Below are 27,841 nucleotides of genomic sequence, written 5' to 3' on the forward strand. Positions count from 1 at the left end.
TTACGATTCCTAGATTGGATTTCATACTTCGTGATTTACCATGAAAAACGCAAGACACTCCAACTTGGGAAAGTGGGGATTTGCTTTTCAAAGTTAGCACTGTACCAGAGCACATTTCCTGAGTTTCAAACTGGAGTGGGACTCCCATAATTGTGGTCTCTTCCACCTTATCTCACTACCCCATTAAAATGATTTACTAAAATGACAGCAGGAGCTTAACTGGCAACAATCCACAAATAGGCTTCAAGTTTCAATTCTGAAGTCCAACATTTTGGATTAGGTTTTGTTTAAAAAAATCAGTGGAAATTTCTGATTTCTGTGGGATCTATCTTGCTTAATAACAATTTTGTGGTCAGTGACTAAAGAGGTCTTACTTTGGTTTTCAGCTTGGAAACTACATAAAAATCTGCTAAGTAACAAAGTCTTGCTAATTATAATTAGCCCAGCATTCCCTACCTGAAAGGCCTCCAGAATGGCTGGAGAGGCTAAGTATATCGCTTACTTCTTCCTGGTTCCCTCAAAGCAGTGCTCTCTGCTCTGTGTGTACAAGAAAGTTTGGAAATCTTTAAAGGCTGGGAAAGAGTCTTATGTTCACATCTCCCAATTAGCTTGGCATAAAGCCCTACAATAAAGTGCTTATTTTTCACTTGGGCATCCCTTATACACAGGGAGATGAAAATATATTCTGTCTTTTAAATAATTGCTCTGTAAGAGACCGATACCAGGGAGAGTAACTAAACAAGAGTAAAACTAAACTTTCTTTTTCCTATGTTTGCTAGGTCTATTATCGGTAACACTTTCAAGATGAATAATTTTACGGCATATTGGAAAGCTGTATAATTCCCTTTGCCTAAAAAGTGAGGTCAAATGATATTAAATACAAAAGATCACCTTGCACAATCCTCTTCTATTTCTAGTCAACACTCTGTCATCAATCCAAAAAGAATTAAACAGAGAATAAAAATGTATAGGCATTCTCTTCCAATTCCAATTCCCATTGGCAATACAACTGAAATGCTGAACACTCACTTGGCAGACTCACAGAAAATAATTTCAGGTTGGGCAGTTGAGATAAAATCATGACTAAACACTTGCCAAATCCACCCTCACTTACCTCCTCCAAATAATTCCTCAAATAAAAAATTAGATGAGTCAAAGCCAAATTTAAAGTGTAGGATCCAAACCCTCGGCCCCCAAAACACTTTGCTGGGGTAGCTAAGCAAGGCTTGGGGGTGTGATCCGCAGACCAGGGAGATTTGCTATCTGCTCTTCTATTTTTCCAATGAGTAGCAGATGTGCTCGTCAGCCAGTTATGCAAGAGCTGACGGGGAAGACAAGGCGTTTAGAAAATTGCTTAAAGCAGCAAGTCTTTGAGCAATACAGGCACACCTCAGATGTTGTGGCTTTAGTTGCAGATCACTGCAATAAATCGAGTCACAGAAATTTTTTCGTTTCCCAGTACTGGTGGTGGGTCTTGTCTTTAATTTGTAAAACACGTAGTATCTGCAAAGTGCAGTAGTACCAAGTATGCCTGTAGTCATATCAAAACTGAACCACACCAGCGTATACCAACCACATCAATCGCATCCTCATCTGTCCTGGATATGTATTTTAGTTTCTTCAATAAGTTACCGAAAAATTAAGGTCTTATGCTTGGCAAATTACATGCAATCCATAAATACTGTGCAGTTATTGCTACCGTATCTTTTTCCCTCTTTCAATGGTAAACTATGCTCTTCCTCTTTTAGGAGGAAGTTCAACTTACATGTGATATTGGAGACCCTAGTATACTCTCTTACTCCTATTTGGGATGCTGCTTGAGGAAAAAGGGAGGTGAAGTGATTATGGTCAAGTATGTTTAAAAATGCTAGGTTAAACCAAATTTTCAACAGGTTCTTTATGCAAGATATCTCAGGCCTTTAATACGATGATGTGCATTATTACAAATCTCTAAGGGGGTAGGGGAATGAACATATTGCATGTGCAAAGCTTATTTGCTCATGGAATACTTTTCATGGGACATACTGTGGGACTGAGGGCTCCATGCAATACATTGGGAAATGATGGTTTGGTCATCTGCAAACTTGCAGAATGCAACCAAATCATATGCATTTAGGCATCTCCAGCCACTGAGTATTTGTGTTTTTGAGATTTTTCTAAATGGCATATAACCCTCAAAACAAAATAATTTCTGAATTTTCATATTAAAAAACAAAAACTCAAACACATAAAAAAATGTTATTCCTAAAGCATAAGATGTGTATCAATAATCCAAATAAAGTTTATTTGTAAGGTGCAACTTCTAAAGTGAGAGAATCTTCTCTATCTAAAATAGATCTGGAATTGAACCCTATAATTAAGCATGGATGAGACATTGAGACCAAATAACTTGGCCAAGACCATTTTCCTCATTTATAAAGCACTGATAACTGCTTTACACGGCTGGCTTCAAGATTATATATTAGAGATCTAGCAAAATGCTGGACAAGAGTAAATAAAAGGTTCCCAATAAATTGTATCTCGTTATCATCTCTTTCACAGCTAAACAAACTACACAATGTCGTCCAAGATCGTCTCCTGGTATCTAGAACACATGGCCAATGGAACATGATCCTGAAAAAGCTAGGTAACAAGAAAGTAACATCCATAGACAGGCAATTGTCGTTATTACTATATTTATTACAATGTTTAGTGTACCTATCTAAAGGGAAAAATGTAAACAAAATAAAAGTCTAGGGAAAAACGGCACTTTGCTTTAATTTTCAATTTAAAGCTATTCTTATTTTAACAATCTATTTATACAATTATATGTCTCAGATTTTAAAGAACTTCACTGCTGATTTTCAGACTGAAAACACATGAATAGAAAGATGACACCAAAAGAGTTAAGCGGAGGAAGTGATATCAATTAAAAAGTTGAACGTAAAATCTACCATGGCTAGGCTAGAACTGAACATTGACAGAAAATCCAACTTGAATCATAAAGGTTCATTTCTTATCATCCAATACCATGTCACTTAGGAATTCATGACTTGATGAAAAGTTTTACTCAGTTATATTCGACTACCTAAAATCCCACTGAGCATGCTATTTTCCATGTCTTACTCCCCTGAGATAACTATCAACACTTCCTGAAACGAGAAATGAGTTTGCCAGGCCTGTGATTGAAGTTTCAAGAAATAGTTTGTAGAAAACACCAACCAATCAGTTGAATCGGTTTTCTTCACTGTACAGCAGCTATTTCTACAAATAAAGAGTATGTGGATACTTTCTAAGAACTCAAAATGAGAAAACCAAAAACAGAGGTCTGTGTGCATGAACATATGGATACATATATGAATACAAAACCCCCCCAAGCGGGTTTAAACAGGTAAGAATACCTCAACATTCTAAATTCAAGAAGCAGAGATAAACACTGTTTTGTGATATTACTAGCTAACATGTTTTAATTAGAATACTATACCTGCAGTTCAGAAATGCTTTGATTGGATCCCATTTTAAAAAGACATTCAAAATAGTAAAAACCTTCTTCTAACAGCAAAGAATTCTCCCACTTTTTATTTATTTTGACATACTGATATTTCCATAAGCTAGTAAGGAGAAGATAAGCTGTCCAATAAAAGCCATTTCATATATACAATAGATAGAAATGATTTAAAAAGTCTGTTCATATAACGGATTCTTTGGGTACTAAAAAAAAAATTAAGATACAAATAATTGACTAGAAATGAAGCTATCACTAAACCAAGGTACACAGGAACTGCACTGCCTTTCAGGAAAAAAAAATCTCAATCTTACTGTGTTAGAAGAATAAAGTACATTTGTCATAGTATACATTATCATATTCCCTTAAAGCAGGGATTAAAGTTTTTAAATTAGAAAGTGTTCAGGATTACTTCTGTTTGTACATTCAGGAACTATCATCATATCACTGGTTACACACAATTCTCTCATCATGCAAAAAAACCTGTTGTTTCCTAAAGTCTAATTAAGTCAAACAATAAACTAGTAATAGCAATTTAATTAGCAAGCTATAAATCAGAGAGTAGAAATTCTGCAGTTGAATTGTATTTTCTCTCTATAGTACTGCTGCTATTCAATTTATTTTCTCCATGTATTAGAAGAAAAAATAGGCATTGACAGTCAAAATAAGATTTTCACTGTTGCAGCAAATGAAAGAATATGTGAGAGAAGGAAGAGTTCCTAATGTCATGATAATCTTTATGATCCTTTAATAAAGGTAAAGGATTATGTGCATATGTGGAAAAGAGTAAGAAATAAAGGCAGGTGGTTAAGATAGGTATATAAAGGGAATGCTGAGACTATATTAGAATTATATTTATTTAAAAAACTGATCTGAAGTCTGCCCATCAAGTGTACAAAAAAAAAAAAAAAGCAAACATTAGTGCAAGTTTAACCTGATAATTTGTGAAAAAAGCTAGTTCTGGTGAGAAAAAGTTCAATCCTTTCCTTGTAAACATAACGAAACTCAAAAAGAATTTTAAAGGTAGTAGGCCAGAAAATAGCAATAGTAACTCTTATAATCCTTTTCAACTAAACAGACAAACCAAGTTGAAGACGTGTGTTAAAATACTTTTCAGACTGAATATTTACCAGACTAATAATCTGTTGTTCCAATTGGATGTTGATTAAAAACAAAAATTTGTAAGAGCTATCACATCTAGAAGTGAAGAAAATAAATTAGATCCCTTTCCCATCCCCAAGATATTGTTTAACCTCTAAAGCATAAAAAGCTATATATCTTACACAAATTAACCAGTGTTCTTACAAAAGTAATGCAGTTTTGGACTGATGGTATGCTGTATTTGTAGTGAAGTACTAGGCACAAGAATATATGTATCAATTAGGCATTTTCAGTCTAATTAGTCTAAAGTTATTTAATTCTTGACAACATATAATAACTGGTATGCATTTTGGTACTTATGTCATGAATTGTAGAGAACAAGAAGCAGTATAGTATAGTAACAGGGTTTGTATCTGACAATTCAGTGTTGAAAATCTCTTCTATGAACTCTGTGATTTATTTTGCAGTTGGTCACTTGTAGTAGATCCTGCAAAGATAAAAAAAAGTTAACATAATTTTTTGCCGTATATTATAAACCTTGGAACTACCTGAGCTAAAGTTCTCTTCCACTGCCATGGATGATAAACAAATATAAAGATCTAAAAAACAATAAGGTATTCTTCATGTAGGCAGATTAGTCTGACACGAAGAATGTGCATACTCCCTAAATATTCTAAAGAGCAGAACAGGAAAGTCTACTTGGTGATAGGACAAATAGGTTTCACGCTGAACATTTCTGTGAATAAATCAAAGCTGGATAGCTGACTTTATTATAATTCAAATATCCAAAGGTATAAAAAGATTTGTATTTATGACATCAAAATTATAAAATATTTCTTCAGAGTCCAGACATGCCACTTTTCTTTTTACAAAAACAGTAATAAAACAAATGGGAATAGACAGGGGTCGGGGGTGAAGGAAGAAAATGACAATCCTGAAAAAGTAATGGGTTCCACAGAACCTGGAATTTTTAACAGCTGGTAAGATTTTGTAAGGAACTAAAAAGGGTAGAGGATAAATAAGGAACTTTCTTCCTTATGCCTTATTATGTAGTCTTTCTAGCCTTGTGGACTTTATGAAGCTAAGTAGAATATACTCCTATGTAAGGAGTACTTCATCTCCACTGAAGAAAAATCAGGCACTGAGCATTATCTTTAAACAAAAAAAATATGTTTATGTACTAAATGTGTGAAATCTCATGTCTTACAAGTAGAGATATCAAAAAGCCAGAGTTATTTTTCAAAAGCTGTGGCTTAAAAAAGAACTCCCTTTAACCTCTGGCACAGTGGTGCTGCTACAAATTTTCAGCGGCACATGAGGGTCATTCCTAGTGCTCGTCCAGAGTCACTAAGAATTGACGTTGAAAGTCGGAGTAGAAACTGATTAAAACTTACAACCAAAGAAACATTCACTTTGAATACATCAAAATAAATCACCAAGATGTAGGTAAATGGGAAACACACGAATTAGGAGATAGGTAAACTAAAAATAGGTAATTTTAAAAGCAAAAGAAGGAGACCTATAACAATAATTACTCAAAATAAAGTTTAAGTTAAATGTAAGCTAAATAGACTATAGTGAATGAAATGGAAATGAAATGATGTATTATAAAAACAAACTGTATGAAAGGCTAATATGGAATAACAAAATATACTGTAATCCTGACATAATGAGACACAGTAGCCATCAGTTTCTATCATGAAAGCACTCATATTTCATACAGGCTCACCAAAATAATAATATAACAATTATTTATTTCCCTAAAACTTAGCCATCTAAGGCACAACAAATAAAGCAAGTTACCTCTCCACTGAAAAGTATCAGTTTGCAAGTACAAAGAGTAGGTAAATGGGCACAAAATCTGCATTAGAGGTATAGAAAATTCACCTTCACTGAATACCAAAATAATAGTTTATTAAAAATAAATGAAATCTATTTTCTATGACTGATCAACAGTTGGTGGGCTGCAGGGGTAAGTTATCTGAGACTTAAAAAAACAAAACAAAACCAAAAATCAGCGAAATAACTTATCAATCCAACGGTGAAAAGAATCAACACTGGAGAGATATGATTAACTTTGTACCCGAAAGGGTGTTAAAAGAGATCTTCCATATTAAAAACAGGTTTCTTTTAAAAAGTTTCAACTTTAATTTAGATTATGACAGATAAAACAGGATTTAAAACATTAAAAACAAAATACAGCTTAACATAAAGACAAACATCACTGCTTAAAGGCAAGTAAACCAAAAACACAGCCATATAACGTGTGGTTTTAAATCAACTCTGGGCATAAAAACCTTATTTTGAAACTGGCCACAGGGGTTGAAATTTAAGAAACTTCTGGCATAAGTGAATCACAACAAAATATTCTGAGGTTCTTCAAAAATTTAAAGCAAAATATATTATTTAGGCACAAAGGATCACAAGATTCTCAATGATATTTCTGAATCATCTAACCTTGATTTGATTCTTCTGTATTCATGCGTTCTCCAGCTGCAGTCTCTGACATTTCTTCATCTTCCTCATCATCATTTAGGTCTTTTGAAATTAATTGCCTTGCTAATTTAATATTCAGTCCTTCATTGTAGTGAAGCTTCCGTTTCATTTCAAACTGTCGCTTTTTTTCTATAAGATACAAAAAATAGGTTTAGAAAGTCTTTAGCTCAAGGACTAGCACACTACAGCCTGTGTCTGTTGGTAAGTAAAGTATTATTGGAACACAGTCATGCTCATTTGTTCTTGTAATGCTTAAGGTCGCTTTTGTGCTCAATGGCAGAGCGGAGCAGTTGTAATAGAGACCACACAGCCCACAAAACCTAAAATATTTACGGTCTGGTCCTTCACAGAAAAAGTTTGTTAACCTCTGCTTTAGATGGTTCAAGTATATCTTAACTGGATTACAGGACTAAAGCCATTAGTTATATTTGTGAAGAAAAAAATCTCCAGAAAGAGTTGAATGGGGGGAAAAGCAAGCTGTAACATACACACATATACAGAAAGTCAGAGTACAAATTGAAGAGTATTATATACAAATCTGATGTACAAAGCCTGTATGTATGTGCATGCATACGCACACTGAGAAAATAAGACTCAACAATTAACAGTGGTTAATTCTGGTCAAGGAACTTTGGGATAATTTTAATATTTTCAAGTTTTCTATTTTATTTTTTTTAATCGGGGAACAGTGTGTATTTCCAGGACTTTTACTGGGGAACAGTGTGTTTTTCCTAGGACCCATCAGCTCCAAGTCAAGTCGTTGTGCTTTCAATCTTGGTTGTGGAGGGCGCAGCTCAGCTCCAAGTCCGGTCGCCATTGTTCAATCTTAGTTGCAGGGGGCGCAGCCCACGATCCCTTGTGGGAGTCGAACCAGTAACCTTGTGGTTGAGAGCACGCACTCTAACCAACTGAGCCACCGTCCGCCCCAAGTTTTCTACTTTTATAATTAAGGAAAAATTCCTTTAAAAAAGTCTTATGAGTCATTAAGAAATTGCTATGATTTAAAACATTGCTAGCTAAAAACATAACCTCATTGCCAAAGTAATTTTAAGAAAAACCTGTTATAAGGAATACTGGAGTGATTCTAAACTATTCTTTCATTTATAGTCTTCTCCATGGAAACATTAAACTGGCAGCAAATCAACACAGCTGTTCATATTTTATTAATAGCATTTTAAAGATCAACTATTTATGAAGGAATAATTATAAGATTTTGAAATTTCTGAGACCAGTAAATTAAAAAACAAAAAAAGAGTGGTTGACATAAAATTGTCACCTGTTTATTTTGTCAAACAGGAACATTAAAATTCATTCACCATAGTTTTATTATGGTATTCCTAAAAACATTTTAATGCCAAAAAGGCATAGAGAAATAGAAATTTCTCAGAAGAAGGCTATTGAAAGTACTTTTTCAGTGTCCTCAAATTCCCACTAAATTTTTATCATTATCTATACTTAAACTTGCGTTTTAAAACAGGCATTTACAGTTCACCTCACTACTCACCAATCACTTTTCAAAAAAGTTCTGAGACCAACATCCATTTCAGCATCCCATAAGCATTTTTTGAAAATATCAAGATGGCCAGGCACCTTCTTCTTTACATATGAAAGTACTTTTGTGATTAGTTTTAACTCTTTGACAGCACCATATTGCAGAGAGAAGTGAAATTTTTTAAAAAAGAGACCAAGAAAAAGACCAAATCCTCACAATTAAAATTTTAGTTATGTCTTTCAAGTATTCAGATGATGTACAAGACAATATTAAAACAAACAAAAAAATGGTTCTAATTGCCTCCAATACGAGATCAATTTACTAAAAAGGGTAACACTTTTTCTTATTACAAAGTGTCACAAGTTCATAATAGAAACCTAAAATCACTCTTAATTTCTTCACTCAAAAATTACCATTAATATTTTGACTCTAGACTTTTTCCTAAAAATGTTCATAACAAATATATTGTATATGTTGTTCTTTTCACTTACTATATAGTTAGGATGACCATTAAATCCCAGCATGTCCAGGAAGTCTCAGCTTATGCCTACTGTCTGATGGAACTATAATAGTGACCCTTTCTGTCGATATTAAAATGATCCAGTTTAGACAATAAAATATATAAAGACATAGTAAAATCTATGCTGTATACATAGATTTATATAATTTTAAAACAGTTACAAAATATTAAGTTATAATTTAATCTCCTATTCTTGGCCAAAGATTTTTGAATTCTCCTTTTCATTTTCAATGTTTTTATGATGTAATACACATATATTTTTGTTCATTTGTTCTATTATTTTCTCATTATTAACTATGATTTTTCAAACTGTGCGTCATGACTCTTTAGTGAGTCACAACCAGCATTTTTAAAAAGTGAAATAAAACAGAATAAACTGAAACATACCACATATAGTAAAGGTGAGTAGACTTATATAATTTTTATATTTGTAATTTTATATACAAGTATACATATATATTGAGTGGGATATGGTCAAAAGTGTTTTAAAAACAATGGAATTAAACCCCGGGAAACTGAATTGCTAGATCAAAGGATGTCATTTCAAAAAAAAAGTTTTTGGCTCATGTATTGCCATACTGCACTGCAGAAAAGCCAAACCACTTGTCATGCCTACCAATAGTGTATGAGCCACCCATTTCTCCACATTCACACCAAAATAGAAATTGTCATTCTTTTAAATCTTTGTTGATCTGAAAGGAAAGAAAGCTACCATATGATACTGTTTTAATTTGCAGTTTCTTATTCCTAGGAGTTGATACTACAGTATTTCTCTTTTGTGAATCATATTTATAGTCCAAGAAAATTACTTCTTTTTAATTCTAAGAGATATTAAACTTGGTTTTGCTTGTTATAGTATTATAGTTTGGAATACTCAAAATTTACTATATCATTTAAAAACATGCAATGTATTCATTTCATAAAAAGCTGCTAATACAAGTGGTCTCAATCTTCTTTGAATATTTATATTCCTTTTATTTATAATCCTTATATTGTAGAACACAGTGCAAGCAGTACAAGAACATTCAGGTTTCAGGCCCAGCTCTAATAATCATCAACTTACCATGTGGATTAGACAAGTAAATTGTCCCTTTTTACATTTTCTTTTACTATTTTACAAATGATATAATGGAGAATATACCAATTATTTTAAGTTATTTACAGTTAATATTTACTCAGCACTTACAATATGCCAAGAATCAGTGCTAAGTGTTTTAAATTCTTTATCTAATTTAATACTCACCAATGACTCTAAATATTATTATAGTTCCCAATTTAGAAATGAGGAAACCGAGGCTCAGAGAAATTAAGCAAATTAGACAAGTGACATACTTGGAGTTCAAACTTAGATCTGTCTGACAATAGCCAATATCTTAACTATTATGATATCAGTTATAGGGTAATTTTTTCTAAGAATTTGTCAATAGACCAGGATTTTCAGACATGCAATTTGTTTAAAAGCAATAAACATCTATACATAAGCATCAGTAACTCTACTAGTGGGAACTGACCTTGTGAAATTGTAACTAGTCAATGGTTCCCCCTGCTGGCTAATTCATGGAATTACAATTAGAGGAAAAACCCCTTAATGAAAATTGTCAATATAGATTAGTAACAAATTCCCTGTTCTCAATAGATCATGTTTTTACAGAAAAACGAAGAAACAAGCTCTAAATACAATTTCAATTTGAATCCCTTTTCAAAGGCCTTTTGGGGGTATACTCTGGTAAAATAAGTCAGGAAGTCACTTATGGTAGAAGAGATATAATACAATTTGAGATTATGCTAAATGTAAAATTTCTCTCTTGTACAACAATTAGGCTCAGACCATCACAGTTTCATTGAATAAGCTGTATTCTGAAGACAATAGGAAGGACTAGCAAATTATACCTTAGCAGCTACATATGACAAAGATTCTGACAGTTAACTAGCAAATATTGGGAATCCTAGTTCTCAAGTTTCTGAACTACTTTACAGTATAGGTAGTCCCCACATTTCAAGGCTTCAAGTACACTACTACTTTCTTTTTTTCTTTTTCTGTGAGGATGTGTGTGTTTTTCTTGCATATTTTTTCCCTAGTTATAGGCTTGGTTTTTCCTTTTAAAAATAGTTGAAAATAAACTATACAAACAATTTTTAACTCCTAAGATGATTTTATATTCGCATGGTTCAAAAAGTATAAAAAGCAACAAGGTGAAATATCTTCCTTCTCTCCTTACCTCCATAGGTAACCGCTGTTACTTGTGAAAACTGAAACCATGAGTAGATAGCAACACCTGAACCATCTATGTGCTGTAAGGGCTACAAGAGCCTCTTCCATCCTTGTTGAGAGGCTATCTTTACTCCTTCCTATGACACAACTGGTCTTTGTTTGATGGGACCAAATAAAAATTTTCACACTTTGTCTGACTATCTTGGTTCACTTGTTATATTTTAACACTGTCTTAAAACAGAAAAGGCACAAGCAAATTGGAAATTAGCTTTGACTTCTATCCACTTTAGAACTATCCAAACACTCAACGAGAATAAAGCACTAATTTAATAAATATTTACTGCGTTATCTACTCTATACCAGGCTCCAAAAAAAGGTACAAAGACAGAAACACTAATAATTACTTTAAAAATGGTACTATTTTCCCAAATTCTTGAAATCAGGGGGAGAAAAGCTGTTATATAATAAACTCACACAAGTAGAATCTGAATTTTAAAATGTTGCTCCCTAACTTCCCACCAAACCACTAACCCAAAAAGGAAAACCATTTGTAAATCTTCCAAATAATGATTTATTTTAGCAAAACTTATTAGCATAATGCTGAGAATGGAAAAGGAAATAAACTACCTTGTTCTTCAGGTGACAGGTCACTGTCCTCATCTTCACTGCTTTCTTGTTCATGAACCCGATACTTTGGCTCTGAGCCTTCAGCAGCAGCTAATCTAAACAACAATCATTTATAAAAAAATCAACACTGTAATATTCTTCTATTAGTTAGGTGACTTCCTCAACTTTTAAGTCTCATAAAAACATCTGAAGATCATTAATATACTAGCTATCACCTGGTAAGGAAATAAAAAGCAAGAGAGTAGGCATAGGTGTAGAAATCAATAAACAACAAGAAAAGTGGAAGGTGACAAATCAACGAACAGCAAAGAAATAGAGGTTTTTTGGTTTGGAATTCATTTATTTTTGCCTTTCTCACTTCCATTTTCAAAACCCAGGAGGCAGAATATTAAAAAACAAAACAGAAAAAAAACTCACAAGGAACTGACACAGAATCTGCATACTAGGCTCTGATACTTTAATCTTTCTGCCACCTGCATACCTTGATTTTAATCTACAAACAAGACTATAAAGGTTATGAAAAAACATGTTTTATTTATACTTGTACAAATAAAGTAAAATGCCTTTAACTCTGCACAATTAAAAAGAGCGTAAGTGAAAATGCTTTATAGTCATCAGTACTTACTTCTTAGCTAACATATCTGCGGTTAGGGCTTCAGTGCTTTCTGAATCACTCAATGCATCTTCATCATCACCTACCATACTGGGACGACAAGCAGATTATAATTAATTAATACCTGAACTACAATTTTTCAAGCAGAAAAACAAGGTAAACATAATAAATCTATTGCCTTAGTTAAAATATAAACATATTTAAAGCTCTGTTGTCATCTTTGAAACTTAATTTTAGTTTCTATTCAATGCAAATATTTAAAAGTGTAGTACCAATCAAGAAAAGCCTTCAAATGATTTTTAAAAATTACACTACTGTGACCATGAAGATAAATACTGAAAACTTGAATCATCTGCAAAAATACTTTCATTATTCCACCCAGTTGAAGGAAACAATAATGCAAAAAAAAAGAAAAAAACAAAACAAAACAAAAAAACCCATCTGGTTTTAGAATATGTATTGGTACATCATCCTCAAGATAGAGAAAAATGATCTACGTAGACATAAGGTTAGGTAAAAATAACAAATTGGATTTTGAACTAATCCAGGAAGTTTAAAAGCTATTTAGCTTTCCCGATCTACCTCCTAATGAAAAATGTGTTCTTCATTTAATTGTGAAAACAATCATCTTTAATTCTCAAGACACTGGTTTATACCTTTCTTGGTTAAAGAGACAAGTTAAATACGTGCTATAGTTTATATGATGCTGTTTTTTTCCAAGGGAAGTTGAAATAAACTAAATTACATTATTGTATATAATTAAGCAGAGTAGGGTAAAATAATCTATCAATTTGTAGAATTGTTCTATAGAAAATTATAGGCTATGTTATAAAATTTACAGACGAATTATGTGTGTTTGTGTGGGTACATGTATATAAAAGCAATAACTTTTTGTTATACTAATGTGAGATTCTTAGGTAGTATAACATGATCTCTATGATTCTATGAAAAATATCTTCTCTGTTAAATAAAACTCTTTAAAAAAAAAAAAGCCATGAAAGAAACTGGTAAAACAGAGCACTAAACTGATAAAAGCATAGCACATATATGTGTACATACATACAGCCTCAATCACTTAGGGACCAAGTACCTTTTAGAGACTCTCAAAGGAAGAATAGGTAAGGTAAAAAGAGAAACAAAGCAACATCAAACATCTACCATTCTAATTTATTATATTTTAAATATAAAGTCTAAAACTAATGGCTACAGCTATTTTTTTGAATCATGTTTGATCTTAAGTTTTAGGATAGTTATCTCCAACCAACAAAAATAAGTAAGGGATGTCTACTACCTTTATTGGGAAGAAAGAAAGCCCTGATTTTGGCTTCTGGTATAATAAAAGTTTTAAGATGTTTTAAAGTATATGCTTGCAATTAGGAGAAAAACAAGGATATAAACTTTTCATAAATTGTATGTCTATTTCTTCCCTCAAGTTTATGAATATTGGAATGTTAGTATCTGTACCTCCTTATTTCATTCTTTCTTTCTACCCTTTCCACAATATTCAAGTTTATTCTTATTTTTATTATTATCAAGTTATTTCAATGTATCTTCTTCCAAAGTTTTCATCCACTGATTTAAAACAGAATTTCTTAACTATTTTAACAGTAACTTCTGTATTTAAGAGTATGATATCTTACTTCAATGACAAAATACTTCAGTTCTGGAAATTTTTATTTTTTCAATATAAGTTAGGGCATGATCTGAATTGGGTATTTCTGGTTCTTGTACAACTCCATCTTCTCATAATACTTATTGGTGCATTATTTTTGTCTTTATATGAATCACTGCCACACACTATTATTTTAAAATTCTGGAAGACTCAAAACTGCCAACATTCACAACGCAATTATCTGAACTACAATATAATGTAAGTTCAAAAACAAGGACATCAAGCTAGTAATGACAGTTGTCTTTGAATGGGTTAAAAAAGTTACTATCTGCGAAGTTATCCTTTTCTGCAAAGAGACTGTATAACCCTGATTTCTACTTAGGAAGCAAACAAGCCCAATTCCCACCTTCCTTTTTATAAATAGATTATTTTAAGGCAGGCAAAAGTCACTAACGTGTGTGCATCACTAGCAGATAGAGACCACTGAGGTGCAACAAATAAACACTTACTACTACAAGTATAGTGTACAAAATGGACCCCATTATTTTAAAGTTACATATTACTTATATCATTACACAAAAATATGCAGTTGGGTTATTAATTAGTGCTCAGTAACAAATATATAAACAAACACAAATTCAAATCAGCTGTTCTCCAGAAGTTCATATCAAATGCAAAATGTAAACGCGTCAAAAAAGGAATGATGTCTACAAAACATTACCTATGGTAAGGAGTGCTCGGTTCATCTATTTTCATTAAACCATAGTCTTTGTCTGCTGGGTGATATGTTGCCAGGATGTTCATTTCATCCCACTTCTGGGATTTCTTACTAAAATTAAAAAGAATTTTTCTTCAATGCAGTGAAAAAGAAAAAATGTGCACATTTAAAATTCACAACCGTCCAAATCACGCATTTCAATTCTATTTGACTGTTAACTTCTATTTTTACATCTTTCTTGGAATAGAAACTGACTTAGGGTAAAAGCCATAACTAATTACAATAAAATATCAGTAAATATTTTATAAAATAGTTAGTGCCCACATATTAAAAAACACCTTATTCAGAATCTTTGCCAGGCATTCAAAACACTATTACATTATGATATGCTTAGTCTTCATCTGGTCTACAGAATCAGTAACAGCAGAAATTGAAATTTACACATTGTTTGATCTCAGCAGTTAAGGATTTTTGATCTACTATATATTAGTTAACAGCTTGATTAAAACATAACAGTAATTCCTTGGCCTAAATTTTTCAGAGATATCCGTAACAATCAAGAGAATGAGAACATAAAACTATAGATAAAACCTCATTAAATTCATATACCACTAAATATTTAGGTTACAAAAAAGTAAAATTACAGCTGTTTTTGTTTAAATCTAGAAAAGTAAAAGTTTGCTAAGAAATAGTATGTAGCAGTTCCCCCTTATCTGTGGAGGATACATTCCAAGACCCCCAATGGATGCCTGAAACTGGATAATACTGAACGCTATATATGAGGTGTATACGAAGATCAAACAATATGGTAATGTTTAAATAAAATAAAAAAATTATTACAAAGACACACTGCCATTAATTCCCCTCAAAATACCCCCCACCCCACCCCCGCTTTGAACATACTCATCCCATCATTCTTGCCACTTTTTGAAGCAGTTCTCAAAGTCCACTTTCATGAGTGTCTTTAGTTGTGCTGTCGTGGCTGCCTCATGTCCTGAAACATTTTGACTTTGGGGAAGAGCCAGAAGTCTCATGGTGCCAGATTTGGTGAATAAGGTGGATGACGACACACCATGTTTTTATTTGACAGAAATTGACATACCAGAAGCGATGTGTGACATGGAGCGTTGTCATGATGGAGGATAATCTACGGCACACTTTAAAACACACATTCTTTCAACCGTAGCTCACACCCGACTGCACCAAACAAGTTGAATGAAACACACTGTTACTAAGGTTTGATGTGCCTCTTCCCGTATTGAAGATCCCTGCCTTTCTGTTGGATGGCACTCGGCAGCAGCATTCACCGTATTTTTTATCACAATAGACAGGCTCGGTCCCACATCACTTCTGGTACGGCAATTTCTATCAAATAAAAACATTACGGTGTGTCCTCATCCACCTTATTCACCAGATCTGGCACCGTGCGACTTCTGGTTCTTCCCCAAAGTCAAAATGACCATAAAAGGTAAATGTTTTGAATCAATTCAGGACACTGAATTATGTCTCATACTATGCTTTTTCCTATACATACATACCTATGATAAATTTTAATTTATAAATTAGGCACAAGATTAACAACAACAATAAAATAGCACAATTATATAATATACTGCGATAAAAGTTATGTCAATGTGGTCTCTCAAAATATCTTACTGTACTCACCCTTATGATGTGAGGTGAAGTGAATGACACAGACATTGTGACACAGCATTAGGCCACTATATAAGGATTACTTGAACAAAAGCACTGTGATACTGGCAGTCAATCTGATAACCAAATGGCTACTAAGTAACTAATGGGCAGGTAGTGTATACAGTGTAGATACACTGGAAAAAGGGATGATTCACACCAAGATTTCATCACACTACTCAGAACGGTGTGCAATTTAAAACTTATGAATTGTTTATTTCTGGAATTTTCCATTTAGTATTTTTGGACTGTGGGTAACTAAAACTGTGGAAAGCAACAGCACGGATAAGAGGGGACTACTGTACTTAGACCACATGGGATAAATCTACTTAACAGAAATAGAAATGTTTTAGAAGTGTTTTATGAACATACATTAATATCCATTCAACAAAATATTTGCACAACTACTAAAGTGCTCAATAATTAAATGCATTAATTACAAATCCTTATCTACTCATTAAAAAAGACATCAAAGACCTCTCTGCCAGACAACTTCCTTCCAAGCCTTCCTTTGTTTTATTAAGAGGCGAAGTCTGGCCCAGACATATACTCCACAGGTGACTGAGACTACAACTCCCAGTCCCCTCCCCTCCTCTCCCAAATAGTCAGAAGTTGCCTAATGTCTCTTCACCATGAAATAGTCAAAATCTTAAAAGCTTATTAAGAGTCAAAAAATTAAGATATGTAGGTCATAAACACAGAAACAAGAGTTCTTTAAAGAACTGCTTTTTTATTCATTCAGCGTGGAACTCACCTGACTTTTCAACCAATCATATTTAAATGTTGCTAGTATTAAAAAAAAATTGATTGAAATAGACTAGGTAAATAGACCTTGCTTTACAATATTGATTTCTTTAGATGCCTAGTTTCTGATTATCTACCATAGTAATAGTGGGTCTTGTGGCAGTAGAAAAACAACAGAAACTTAACTGGGAGGTAGATGTTTAAGGTTCAAGTTCCAGTTGCACTTCACTAGTCCTGTGACTATAGGCAAGTCCAACAAACATCCTCTCTTGGCCTACATTTACTCTACATTGAAATTATAATAAAATGGAGTTTTAATAACAGTCTCCCCACCCCTTCTTCCACCTCCCCTCCTCCCCACTCCAGTTCAAGCTGTTGTTTCTCAGTCTAGTTGTGTAGGACACAGCTCCCAGGCCCATGCTCGTATTATGAGCCTTGCACCCCCTGGCTGAGGCAGTTGGTCGTCAGTCAGCCACTCACAGAAGCTCACAGCAGCTCTCGCTGGCTGCCGGCCACTCATGCTGGCCACCCTGTGCTCATGGCAGCACACAGTAGCCCACGACTGCACAGCAGCCCACGGCAGCTCACACCGACTTCCAGCTGCTCACGGCAGCCCAGCTCCAGGGAGAGCCATTGTTCACAGTCTTAGCTGTAGAGGGCGCAGCTCACTGGCCCATGTGGGAAATGAAACAGCTACCTAGGAGTTAGGAGCAGGGCGCTCCAACCACCTGAACCACCTGGCCGGCCTACAGCCTTTCAAATTATGATACAGAATTGTTGAGAAAAATCAAATGAAATAATGTCCATGAAACCAAATTATAAAACCACCACACAAATGAGTTTTTATGATTTTAAAATCTAAAGTTTGGGGTTAAAAATCCTAAAACTATCACTTAGCACTGTAGAGAATGGTTTGAGATAAGGCATTCTGAAAAGATACTTAAATTGCTTTTGTACTGAATGTCTTCTACCTTTGCCCTGCAAGACTCAAAATTTAAATGATTTTGAAATATTTAAGATCTGCCACAGAATGAGTTTTTCTAAAAAGCAATCAGTTTTCTATTTGACTAAATCTAGTTTCAGACAATTTATTTTGCAAAATAGTTCTATTATTTACAAATTTCTATAAATTTAGAAAGCAAATGATTAGGTTTGCTCAGTCATATTCTATATAAGGAAACGCACAATGAAAAGATATATACTTCTAAAGATTTAGATAGCAGAATTGATTGGGAAGCTTCTAATTAGAAGGATAATGAAAGAATGCATTCCAATTTCAAGAGAAGTAGATTAATTTTGTGAAGAAAGCAATTAATGAAAGAAGGGAGGCCCATGATCTGGTAACTAAATGTTCCCTCCTGACAGATAATGTCTCTGAAATGACAGACAGAGTCCAAGTCAGAAACAGAAATGCAGAGGTCAAAGTTTCATAAAACCTATATTACTAGACAGCTCAATTAAGATTTCCTGTTAAAGATACTGTAAAAGAAAACTAGCATATCTCTATTTGTATAAAGCTCAAAAGCAGGCGAAACAAATATGTGTAAGGATGTATACGTAAAATGATTTCCCAGTTTGTTTGCCATAAAAGTCAGGATAATGGTTATGTTGGGGGGAGGGAGAAGGAGAATGATAGGAAAGGGCAGGAGACATTTCTGAGGTAATGAAACATTCCTTTTCTTGACCAGGATGGTGGTTACAGAGGTGTTTGCTTTATAATAATTTCTTAAGCTGTGAAATTACATTTAATATAATTTTCTGTATGTGTATTACATTACAATAAATATTTAAAAAATAAACACACATCAATGACCTTGTTGGGTGCTTCCTAATCTCAAAGTAAAACAAGTTATTTCCTAAATGATGTTAACAAAATTAAATTAAAAATGAAAATTTATCATCATTACTGCTTATGACAGAAAAAAGACGACGGACCTTTGGAGTTTAAAAGATATCTCTAATGGGGGGAGTGGAGAAAACCAAATACCTTGTAAATCTGTTTTGTGAGCTAATGCTAGAAGAAAAAGAATGGTAGGATACAAGCAGAAATGCCATTTTCTTAAAATTAAGAACTTAAAAATCACAATCCCAGGACCTGAACCCATTAACAATTTTGATTTCTGCATATTCTTTCTACTCTGTATAATATAGATGAAAAAAACATAAGCTATCAGTATATATAAAACATAGTATGTATATATAAAACAATTCATACGGTACTTATAAAAATACATACTGATAGCTTTCACATCAATATATGTATTTTATCATAAGCTGCTTGTATTTTCTAGTCCTTACCTTTCCAATAACTACATAATATTCAATAATACATTATTCACCTTGAATCCAAGGTTTTACTATTTAAAATAAAGCAGAAATGAACATATTTGTGCATATCCTATTCAATGATATTTTTAGGATAATTTCCTAGGATAGGCATATCTGGGTTAAAATTTATCAAGAGCTTTATAGTTCACTCCATGTTGCCATATAGCTTTTTAAAAAGAGGACTATTTGTAATGTCCCCAAATATTACCAAAACTTTGCCAGGATTGTGTGTGTGTGTGTGTGTGTGTGTGTGTGTTTTCCACCTGAACAGGTATAAATTAGTATTTAAAAGTTGTGTGTTTCTTTGCTTATTACCTAATAAATAATATGAAAAAAATACTTTACTTTTCTTGTATGAATTATGTTTACATCCTTTGCCTATTTATTGGAAACCCCTTATAAATTTATAAGAGAAGGTTTAACCCAGATTATATGTAACCCAAACTTATCTATAAGATATAAACCACATTGTATATAACATTATATATAGCCCAAGTTTTTCCCAGTTTGTTTGCTATTTACTTTCCACCATAAACAGAATTAAAGTTTTTTTTATATATTCGAATCTTCACTACTTCAACACAATACTAAGAGAAAAGGAAGTTCTTAGAATTATTCAGACCCAAAGAATTTAACAATGTCTTGCAAAAACATGAATTTAAATAAGGACAAAAGACAACAGGCTCCAAAGAATGCTAGAATTCTTAGGTGGAAAGTAGTGAAGTAAAGGAGACTGTCAGCAGAGTACACTGGATATGAAAATTAGCACCTCTAAAGTTTTGGTAGAATTAACATTAGTTGTAGAGTAACAAAACCCAAAGGAGTGAACTTGAGTTAATCCCAACACTATAAGGAACTGTTCCTGTGACCTTTGGGTCATTATCTCCACTTAAAAAAACAGGGCCACCACCACTTATACTGCAGATCTGTTGTGAGGGTGAAAGCACCAGTTGGTTTCAGTTTCCTCCCTCACTATGAATGACTGGTTTTCCTGCAGCCTAAATCTGCTCCTGAAAGTTACTGCTTCTCACTTTCACTTTGATAGCTCATATGATGCCATCTCAAAGACCTGCTCATACTTTTTTTTTTCTTTCTTAAATTTTTTTTTTTAATTGGAGAATATTGGAGAACAGTGTGCTTTTCCAGGGCCCATCAGCTCCAAGTCGTTGTTGTCCTTCAATCTAGTTGTGGAGGGCAAAGCTCAGCTCCAAGTCCAGTCGCCATTTTCAATCTTAGTTGCAGGGGGTGCAGCCCATCATCCCATGTGGGAATTAAACCAGCAACCTTGTTAAGAACTCACGCTCTAACCAACTGAGCCATCTGGCCCCTTACTCATACTTTTTGTTGCCTGTGATTTGCTCATCTGATAGTTTTAGCCATGCTTGGAGTGGAAAGCAGGATTTTGCTTCAAGTTGTTAAACTTCAATTGTGCTTTTCAAGAAATGATTCTTTCTTTAAATTAAGATTTAACTTAAGTGGGTTGACAAAGTACAAGACTTTGAAACTTGACACATTTAACAAAAGCAATTAGTAAACAAAACATCACTTTTGGAAAATTTTTACTTAGTGAGCCTTTGACTATGTGCCATATCCCTTTATAGGCAGAAAAAGACAAAGTTGAAGCATGCTTATATAAAGTTATATTAAAGGAAATTAATTCAAGCACAGTATTTTCAAGCAGAATTTGCCTACATTACCTAAGACTACTATAGAATTTGAATTGAACACAGTGATTCCAAAGCATATTGTGTAATACAATACACTGAGATATGGGAAAAATTAGATTTTTATATTTATTTCCTAGACTAACATTTGAGGGGGAGGTACTGGGTTAAATACTTTACATTTACTAACTTATTTAATAGTTAAACTAGGTTATAATGAATAACTCACTGGAAATTACAGAACTAATAAGCAGATAGGACCTGAACCCTGGCAATCTGGTCCCTGATTAATCACTAGCCTAGACATTTCTCATATGATAGCGTTAGTAACATTCAATATACTTTCAACAATTCCAAAAGCACGTTTTTCTCATTTTAGTATGTCTGAAAACAGTATCTTTATTTATTTATTTATTTTTTAACTTATTGGGGTGACAATTGTTAGTAAAATTACAGATTTCAGGTGTACACTTCTGTACTACATCATCTATAAATCCCATTGTGTGTTCACCACCCAGAGTCAGTTCTCCTTCCATCACCATATATTTGATCCCCCTTACCCTCATCTCCCACCCCCCACCCCCCTTGAAAACAGTATCTTAAAATGGATGGCCTCTTGTAACTGGCACTATATTTTTCTTTCTTGGTGGTACATAAAATCATGGTACAGCTTAGAATCAATGGTGTCGTTTTTAAAATGCACATACTAACTCACTGTGTTACATTAGACTTTCATAAGTTATGTGCTATATTCAAGGTATCCTGAAAGAATGGAAATTCCCCAATCATAGGCGATAACAGTGGAGTTTATATTATTTGAAGTGTTTTGCAATGTACTGAGATTTATCTATACCTAATTACGTGGATTACAGATTCGATCAATTTTTAATAGTACCTGACAAATGGTACCTGAAAAAAAGCACTCACTGAACAGTACAAATGCAAAGTATAAAGGGAACAATAAGAAAATAACAGCACAGATACATCCAAAAAAGATGGTCTGACAAGAACTGTATAAAAAAATTCTAAAGACTGTATGAAACATGGCATTATATAAAGTTCACTTTAAGTGTATATTTAGCCTTGAGATATTATCTGATATATATACATATATATGTATATAGATAATGAACACATTTGAAGCTTATTTGAATTTTTTCCTATTAAAAAGATGCACAATGAAAAAATTCAGCGACCACTGGAATAAGAACTCAACTTCTGGCCTTAAAAAAAGTCCCTTGGTAACATCTCCTTTTGTTAAATAAAATGTTATGTTAAATAACATCCTCTCACAACTGAGTTGGCTGGAAGTGGTATGTGCAGAAAAGGGAAACTACAACTGCGTTTTACATGATAAAGACACCAATAAATGGCATGGTTATTCACAGATTCTGAATTTACACATAACCTTACTTGCTAAAATTTATCTGTAACTCCAAAATCAACACTCAGAGACACTTTCTCAGTCTCTCAAAGATATGCCCAGAGCTGGGAAAAATTTGAGATGCCTGATGCATCTTCCCAGCTGAGGTTAAAGGAGAAGCTTTACCTTCTAGTTTCAGCTCTCATACTGTAAATAAGTGTTCTTTTTGCAGTCTATTTAGTATCACGTTATTGCTTTTTTGTGCTCTTTGTTGGTGAATTTGCTGTCAAAATGGCTCCCGAGTGTAGTGCTGAAGTGCTGTCTGGTGTTCCTAAATGCAAGGAGGCTGGAATGTGCCTTCTGGAGAAAATATGTGTTAGATAAACTCCAGTTAGACATGAGTGACAGTGCTGCTGGCCATGTGTTCAATGTTAATGAATCAACAGTACATACAATCAGATGACTTTAAACAGAAATATTAATTAAAAAGGTTAGAGATTGATTGGTTAATGAAAATGTAACCAAAGGCTTGCAGGAACCTAACACAGTATTTCTGCTAGGAACAATGATTCAGTATTCACTAATTCAGTGTTTGTGGTGACTTTATAGAACACAACTATGGAGAATAACCAGAACTGACTTAGATTCCTGGTTGTTTTTATATTAATATGAAATTCTTTTGCCTTATACTCTGTTCCAACATTTAAAGTTAGACCATTACATTACACTTATTAGTTTCTGAATTTTAAGTGCATTGTAACTGAAAGAACTATTTTTCATTCCTTTTATATGAAAGGAGAAATATTGGTTGTATTTAAATAAAACCTTACAAAGTTTGTTCCATGCATGTTCAACTATACTTTTATTGTTTCTGTTCAAAGAGGCTCTCATAAAGTTGCTAATATTGTTTGCATGAGCTGTGACATAAATACATAATAATGTATATTGTACAGGTGACCCCTTGAACAATGCTAATGTTGGGGCGCCGACTCCCCCAAAACTTAACAGCTTACCATGAACAGAAGCCTTCCTTACTGATAATATAAACAGTTAATTAACCTGTATTTTGTGCTATATATTATATACTGTATTCTTACAGTAAACTAGAGAAAAAATATTAAGAAAATCATAAGGAAGAAAATACATTTAAAGTATTTGAAAAAAACCCCACACAGTTCAAACCCATGTTGTTCAAGGGTCAACTGTATTACCAATAGAATTAGTTTCTTTGCTTTAGTCATATAACACTGATCATGAAAAGCCCATCCCCTTTACGACATAATGAACCTGAACCTCAATGAATTAGGGCTTGCTAGTTCTCTTTAAAGGCAGGTCTATAACTTCCTAGACAAGTCAATCCAAATCACCCACCTTGCAAAGGACCCCTGGTGAAATCTGCCTTGCTAGCAGCTCCTACATAAGGAGAAACCCTGTGTTGGTGAGTCAGTTTAGTACAGTGGCTTTCGAGGCAGAAAAATGTGGAAATAAATGCCAATTATATAGAGGCCAATCCTATATAGGGTGGGGCCACAGGATTTTACCACAAAGTTGAAATAAGTAGCAGGAATAAGTAGAAGGAAGCAGAGAAAAATAGAAGAAAATTATAAACCACTTGGTAGCTGAACAAAAAGGAGCTCACACTAGAGAATAGCTAAATAACATAAATGCCAGTGAGAACCATAGTTCTGCTGAATACCTTGAAGCTGCCTAAGAGCCTTCTATGGTTTGTTTTGTTTTCAAATTATCTTGGTCTTCCTCTTACAGCTAGACATATTCTGGTGATATTGTTTTCTTAATCCGGTGACCTTCAAACATTGACCACCCCCGACCCCCATTTCAAACGGCTTATCCCAAATAGAAAATTGTGTTAAGAGAATGTAAGAGTCAAGCATCCAAAAGAGTGGGAGTGAGGGAATTGCTAAACGAACTAAGGTCCTTTCTAACCCCAAGGTCATGATTCTAAGCTGTGATCCTACTTATGTTTTCTTTAAGGTAACACAAATCCCCATAAATTTACCATTACCAAGTAGTAGCTCCTTTCATAGTCCTAAAATGATCCTTTAAACAGGTGTGCCCTAGTTCCAATATTCTAAGTTTTCCTGAACAGCCTCATTTTAGCTCTATGACTTTACAGATTTCAGTAATTTTTCTTAAGCCTTATTTCCAAAATGTAGAGTCCTTATAGTTTTAGTATCTTATACCAAGCCCTCTAGCACCACTAACCCAGTGGCGTATTTTACACTATATATACTGGATTGCAACTTTTTTTCATTGAGCATTGCACCTTAGATACCTTTCTCATAAACACCTCATTCTTTTTTAAAGGCTGGTATGTTGTTCCATTATACAAATGTACCATACTCAATATTTCACAAGTCTTATTAATGGGCCTTGGATTATTTAAAATTATTTACTATTCCACACAATGCTATGGGTCAACATCTTTTTACATAAATACCTGCGAATATGCTACAGCAACTAAATTATCACTGGATCATTTTCAGTTGCTACTTTCTGAACTATTCTGAGCTTAGATGTATTTTACAAGAACGAAGACCAGAAAGCACTTAAACCCTTCTTGCAGATGCAAAAATAATTAGCAATAAGTAGTTCTCCATTAAACACAGAGCAAAGACTCGGAAAATTTTGGTTTCTCTTAGGGGCAGAGATATGACAAACCAGGACCTGAGAGAGTGAGAGTGGCATGATGCTTTTGATAATGTTCACGAATAAAGGAATGACTGGAAAAAAGAAAATTAGAAGAATGGAGAAATTTTCTCTTTATTGGAGGGGTCTCTTATTAGCTTGAGACTAGAGTTCCCAAGCCAACGGTTCCCAAGCCAAGAAAATAATTACTGAAGAATTTTAGATACCTCAGATAAGAGGTTAAGAAACAATAAAAGCTTAACAGGTGAAGCCTTGAAATTTCAATTTGATTCTTTAAAAGTTCAAAGGTCACGGTGTATGTTTTGAAAATTACACATGCGTATACATTAAAAAATATATATATAAACACTTCATAGCTCCTGCCTTCTTTAAAACCACTCCACTCCTCAGCCCGGCCAGAGGAAGGAGACCCAAGCGGCTCCAGAGCCAAATCCACGCAACCGCCTTGCCCGCCAGCCCGCGCAAAGGGGTCCCGGGTCGGGGTAGGTAACGGCGGCGCCGGGAGGGCGAGGCCGCTCGGTCCGGGAAGGAGGGGCTTCCCAGGCCGACCCGGGAGAAGAGCGGCCGTCCTTCGAGATGCTCACCTCAGTTCTTCGTCGACACTCCTGCCGGGCTGTTCGGCCGAGGACACCATAGAGGAAGTCGTAGAGCTCTTATTCTTCAGGATCCCCTTGATGGGCCGGTGCGAGGCCGTCGAGGCCGCCATTGCCCACCGCTCCGGCGGTCGGCTCAGTGTCGCTGCTTGGCGTCGGGTCCAGGAAGGAAAAGGCTGGATGCGAGCAGGGACTCGCCAGGCAGCCGCCGAGCCCGCTTGGAGCTAAAGCAGCCGCACCTGCTGTCGCGAAGACCGCTACCGGCGTCGTTGTCACCAAACAACGACCCAGACGCTCTGGCGTCCGGCCGACGGCGCGCGACTGGACACTCGCGCGCCCTGACCACCGGCACTCGATCCGCGGAGGGAAGCCGGCCTAGCGCCCCAGCGCCGGAGCGACGCCGACGCCAAAGCCAAGCGGCCCGCCCTCTCGCGATACTAGAGCGGGGCGGGGCGAGGGCGGGGCGAGAACAATGCCCACCTTCTCGCCCCGCCCTCTCCTGGCCCTTTTTTGTGCTCACCGGTAGCCGGATGGGGCCTCGGGAACCCAGGATCTGTTTTAGAGAGGCTTCAGAGAGGTTCCTGGCTTGCCTCTGTACAGAGTTATACGTGTCTCCAAGCACTTGTCTTCCCCCGCCGCCTTATAAAGTCCATATTGTCATTTTATATCTTATAGACCAGAAAACTGAGGCTCAAAGGTGAAACATCATTCCTCAGAAGTATTAACTGTCTTTCAGAGAAATGATGTTTCGTTTCTTCCCTTTTAACCCGCATAAAAAGTTTAACTATTATAAAATCATGGAATATCAGCATTGAAATGATCCTTAGAGACCTAGTATATCACAGAATATTGACTTTTCTGAAATCAGAGACCATCAGCATTGAAATAGTCTATTTTTACTATTGGAGAAATTGAAGGACAATGACCTGACCACCATTGTCACACAGCCCATCCACAGCATATGGTCATAGAACTTCAGACTCCTGTCTTCCAGTCTGGTGTTTCCCCATTTTACCACATTCTCCCTCTGTGTTAATGATTCTATGGAAGGTATTGCTGGCAGAAGTTCCTAGTTTTTGTGGCTTTTTTTTTCTATAATTTTTTTAAAAAATATTTTATTGGGGAAGGGGAACAGGACTTTCATTGGGGAACATTGTGTACTTCCAGGACTTTTTCCAAGACAAGTTGTTGTCCTTTTAATCTTAGTTGTGGAGGATGCAGCTCAGCTCCAGGTCCAGTTGCCATTGTTAGTTGCAGGGGGCGCAGCCCACCATCCCTTACAGGAGTTGAACCAGCAACCTTGTGGTTGAGAGCCCACTGACCCATGTGGGAATCGAACCGGCAGCCTTTGGCATTAGGAACATGGAGCTCCAACCGCCTGAGCCACCAGGCAGGCCCAGTTTTGTGGTTTTTAATCTGTCTCCCCCCCACACCCCCAATCTAGGGAATTCACTTAAGGTAACCATCTGTGCAACACTGAGTGAAATAGGCCAGAAGCCTTGGGAGCTGTCTAGGTCTTTGTGAGGGTCTCAAAGGAGAAAAGCAAAAAAACAAAACCCTCGCACACACTCCCCAAGTTATTCTGAGTCTGGGTGTGAATAAAAGATCTCAGGAAGGACTTTGATAAGAGAAAAGGAAGGATCTAAAGGCTCTAGGGTGTCGGAATATATGGGTGTCTGGTTTGGGGGTGCTGTGGATGTTGTGAGAAGTGGTTCTATGGAGTACAGGAAAGGGCAGAAGTTTGAAGCCACGGAAACAATCTCAGAGCTATGCTGTATTTAAGTCAAGCTAGGACCAGCAGAGGGAGTGGCGTCCACTCTAGCCACCAGCCTCTGCTTTCATGCCAGCACTGCAGTTGTACAGATGGGAAACAAGGAGGTCTCAGAGATTAAACAAGTCGCCTCCTGTTATGGAT

The 27,841-nt window shown here is 35.2% G+C and overlaps 1 protein-coding gene across 1 annotated transcript; it reads right to left on the reverse strand.

The window, feature by feature from the left end:
• Positions 1–2,658: 2,658 nt before the first annotated feature.
• PPP1R2 (protein phosphatase 1 regulatory inhibitor subunit 2) lies at positions 2,659–26,360 on the reverse strand. Its single transcript, XM_019723459.2, has 6 exons — positions 25,918–26,360; positions 14,879–14,986; positions 12,558–12,635; positions 11,933–12,027; positions 7,043–7,210; positions 2,659–5,072 (listed from the first exon to the last, which is right to left on the reverse strand). Exons 1-6 carry the CDS (start codon positions 26,037–26,039, stop codon positions 5,026–5,028), a joined length of 618 nt encoding a protein of 205 aa, XP_019579018.1. The 5' UTR covers positions 26,040–26,360; the 3' UTR covers positions 2,659–5,025.
• Positions 26,361–27,841: the final 1,481 nt, after the last annotated feature.

The sequence above is a fragment of the Rhinolophus sinicus genome, linkage group LG01 (genome assembly GCF_036562045.2).
Source record: "Rhinolophus sinicus isolate RSC01 linkage group LG01, ASM3656204v1, whole genome shotgun sequence".
NCBI lineage: Eukaryota > Metazoa > Chordata > Mammalia > Chiroptera > Rhinolophidae > Rhinolophus > Rhinolophus sinicus.

Excerpts from the sequence above, each read along its gene's own strand:
- PPP1R2 (XM_019723459.2), bottom strand. The coding sequence starts at position 26,039 with ATGGCGGCCTCGACGGCCTCGCACCGGCCCATCAAGGGGATCCTGAAG. Across the intron at positions 14,987-25,917 it reads AGTGTCGACGAAGAACTGAG|TAAGAAATCCCAGAAGTGGG; the intron begins GTGAGCATCTCG and ends TTTTAATTTTAG. Across the intron at positions 5,073-7,042 it reads TACAGAAGAATCAAATCAAG|GATCTACTACAAGTGACCAA; the intron begins GTTAGATGATTC and ends TTATCTTTGCAG.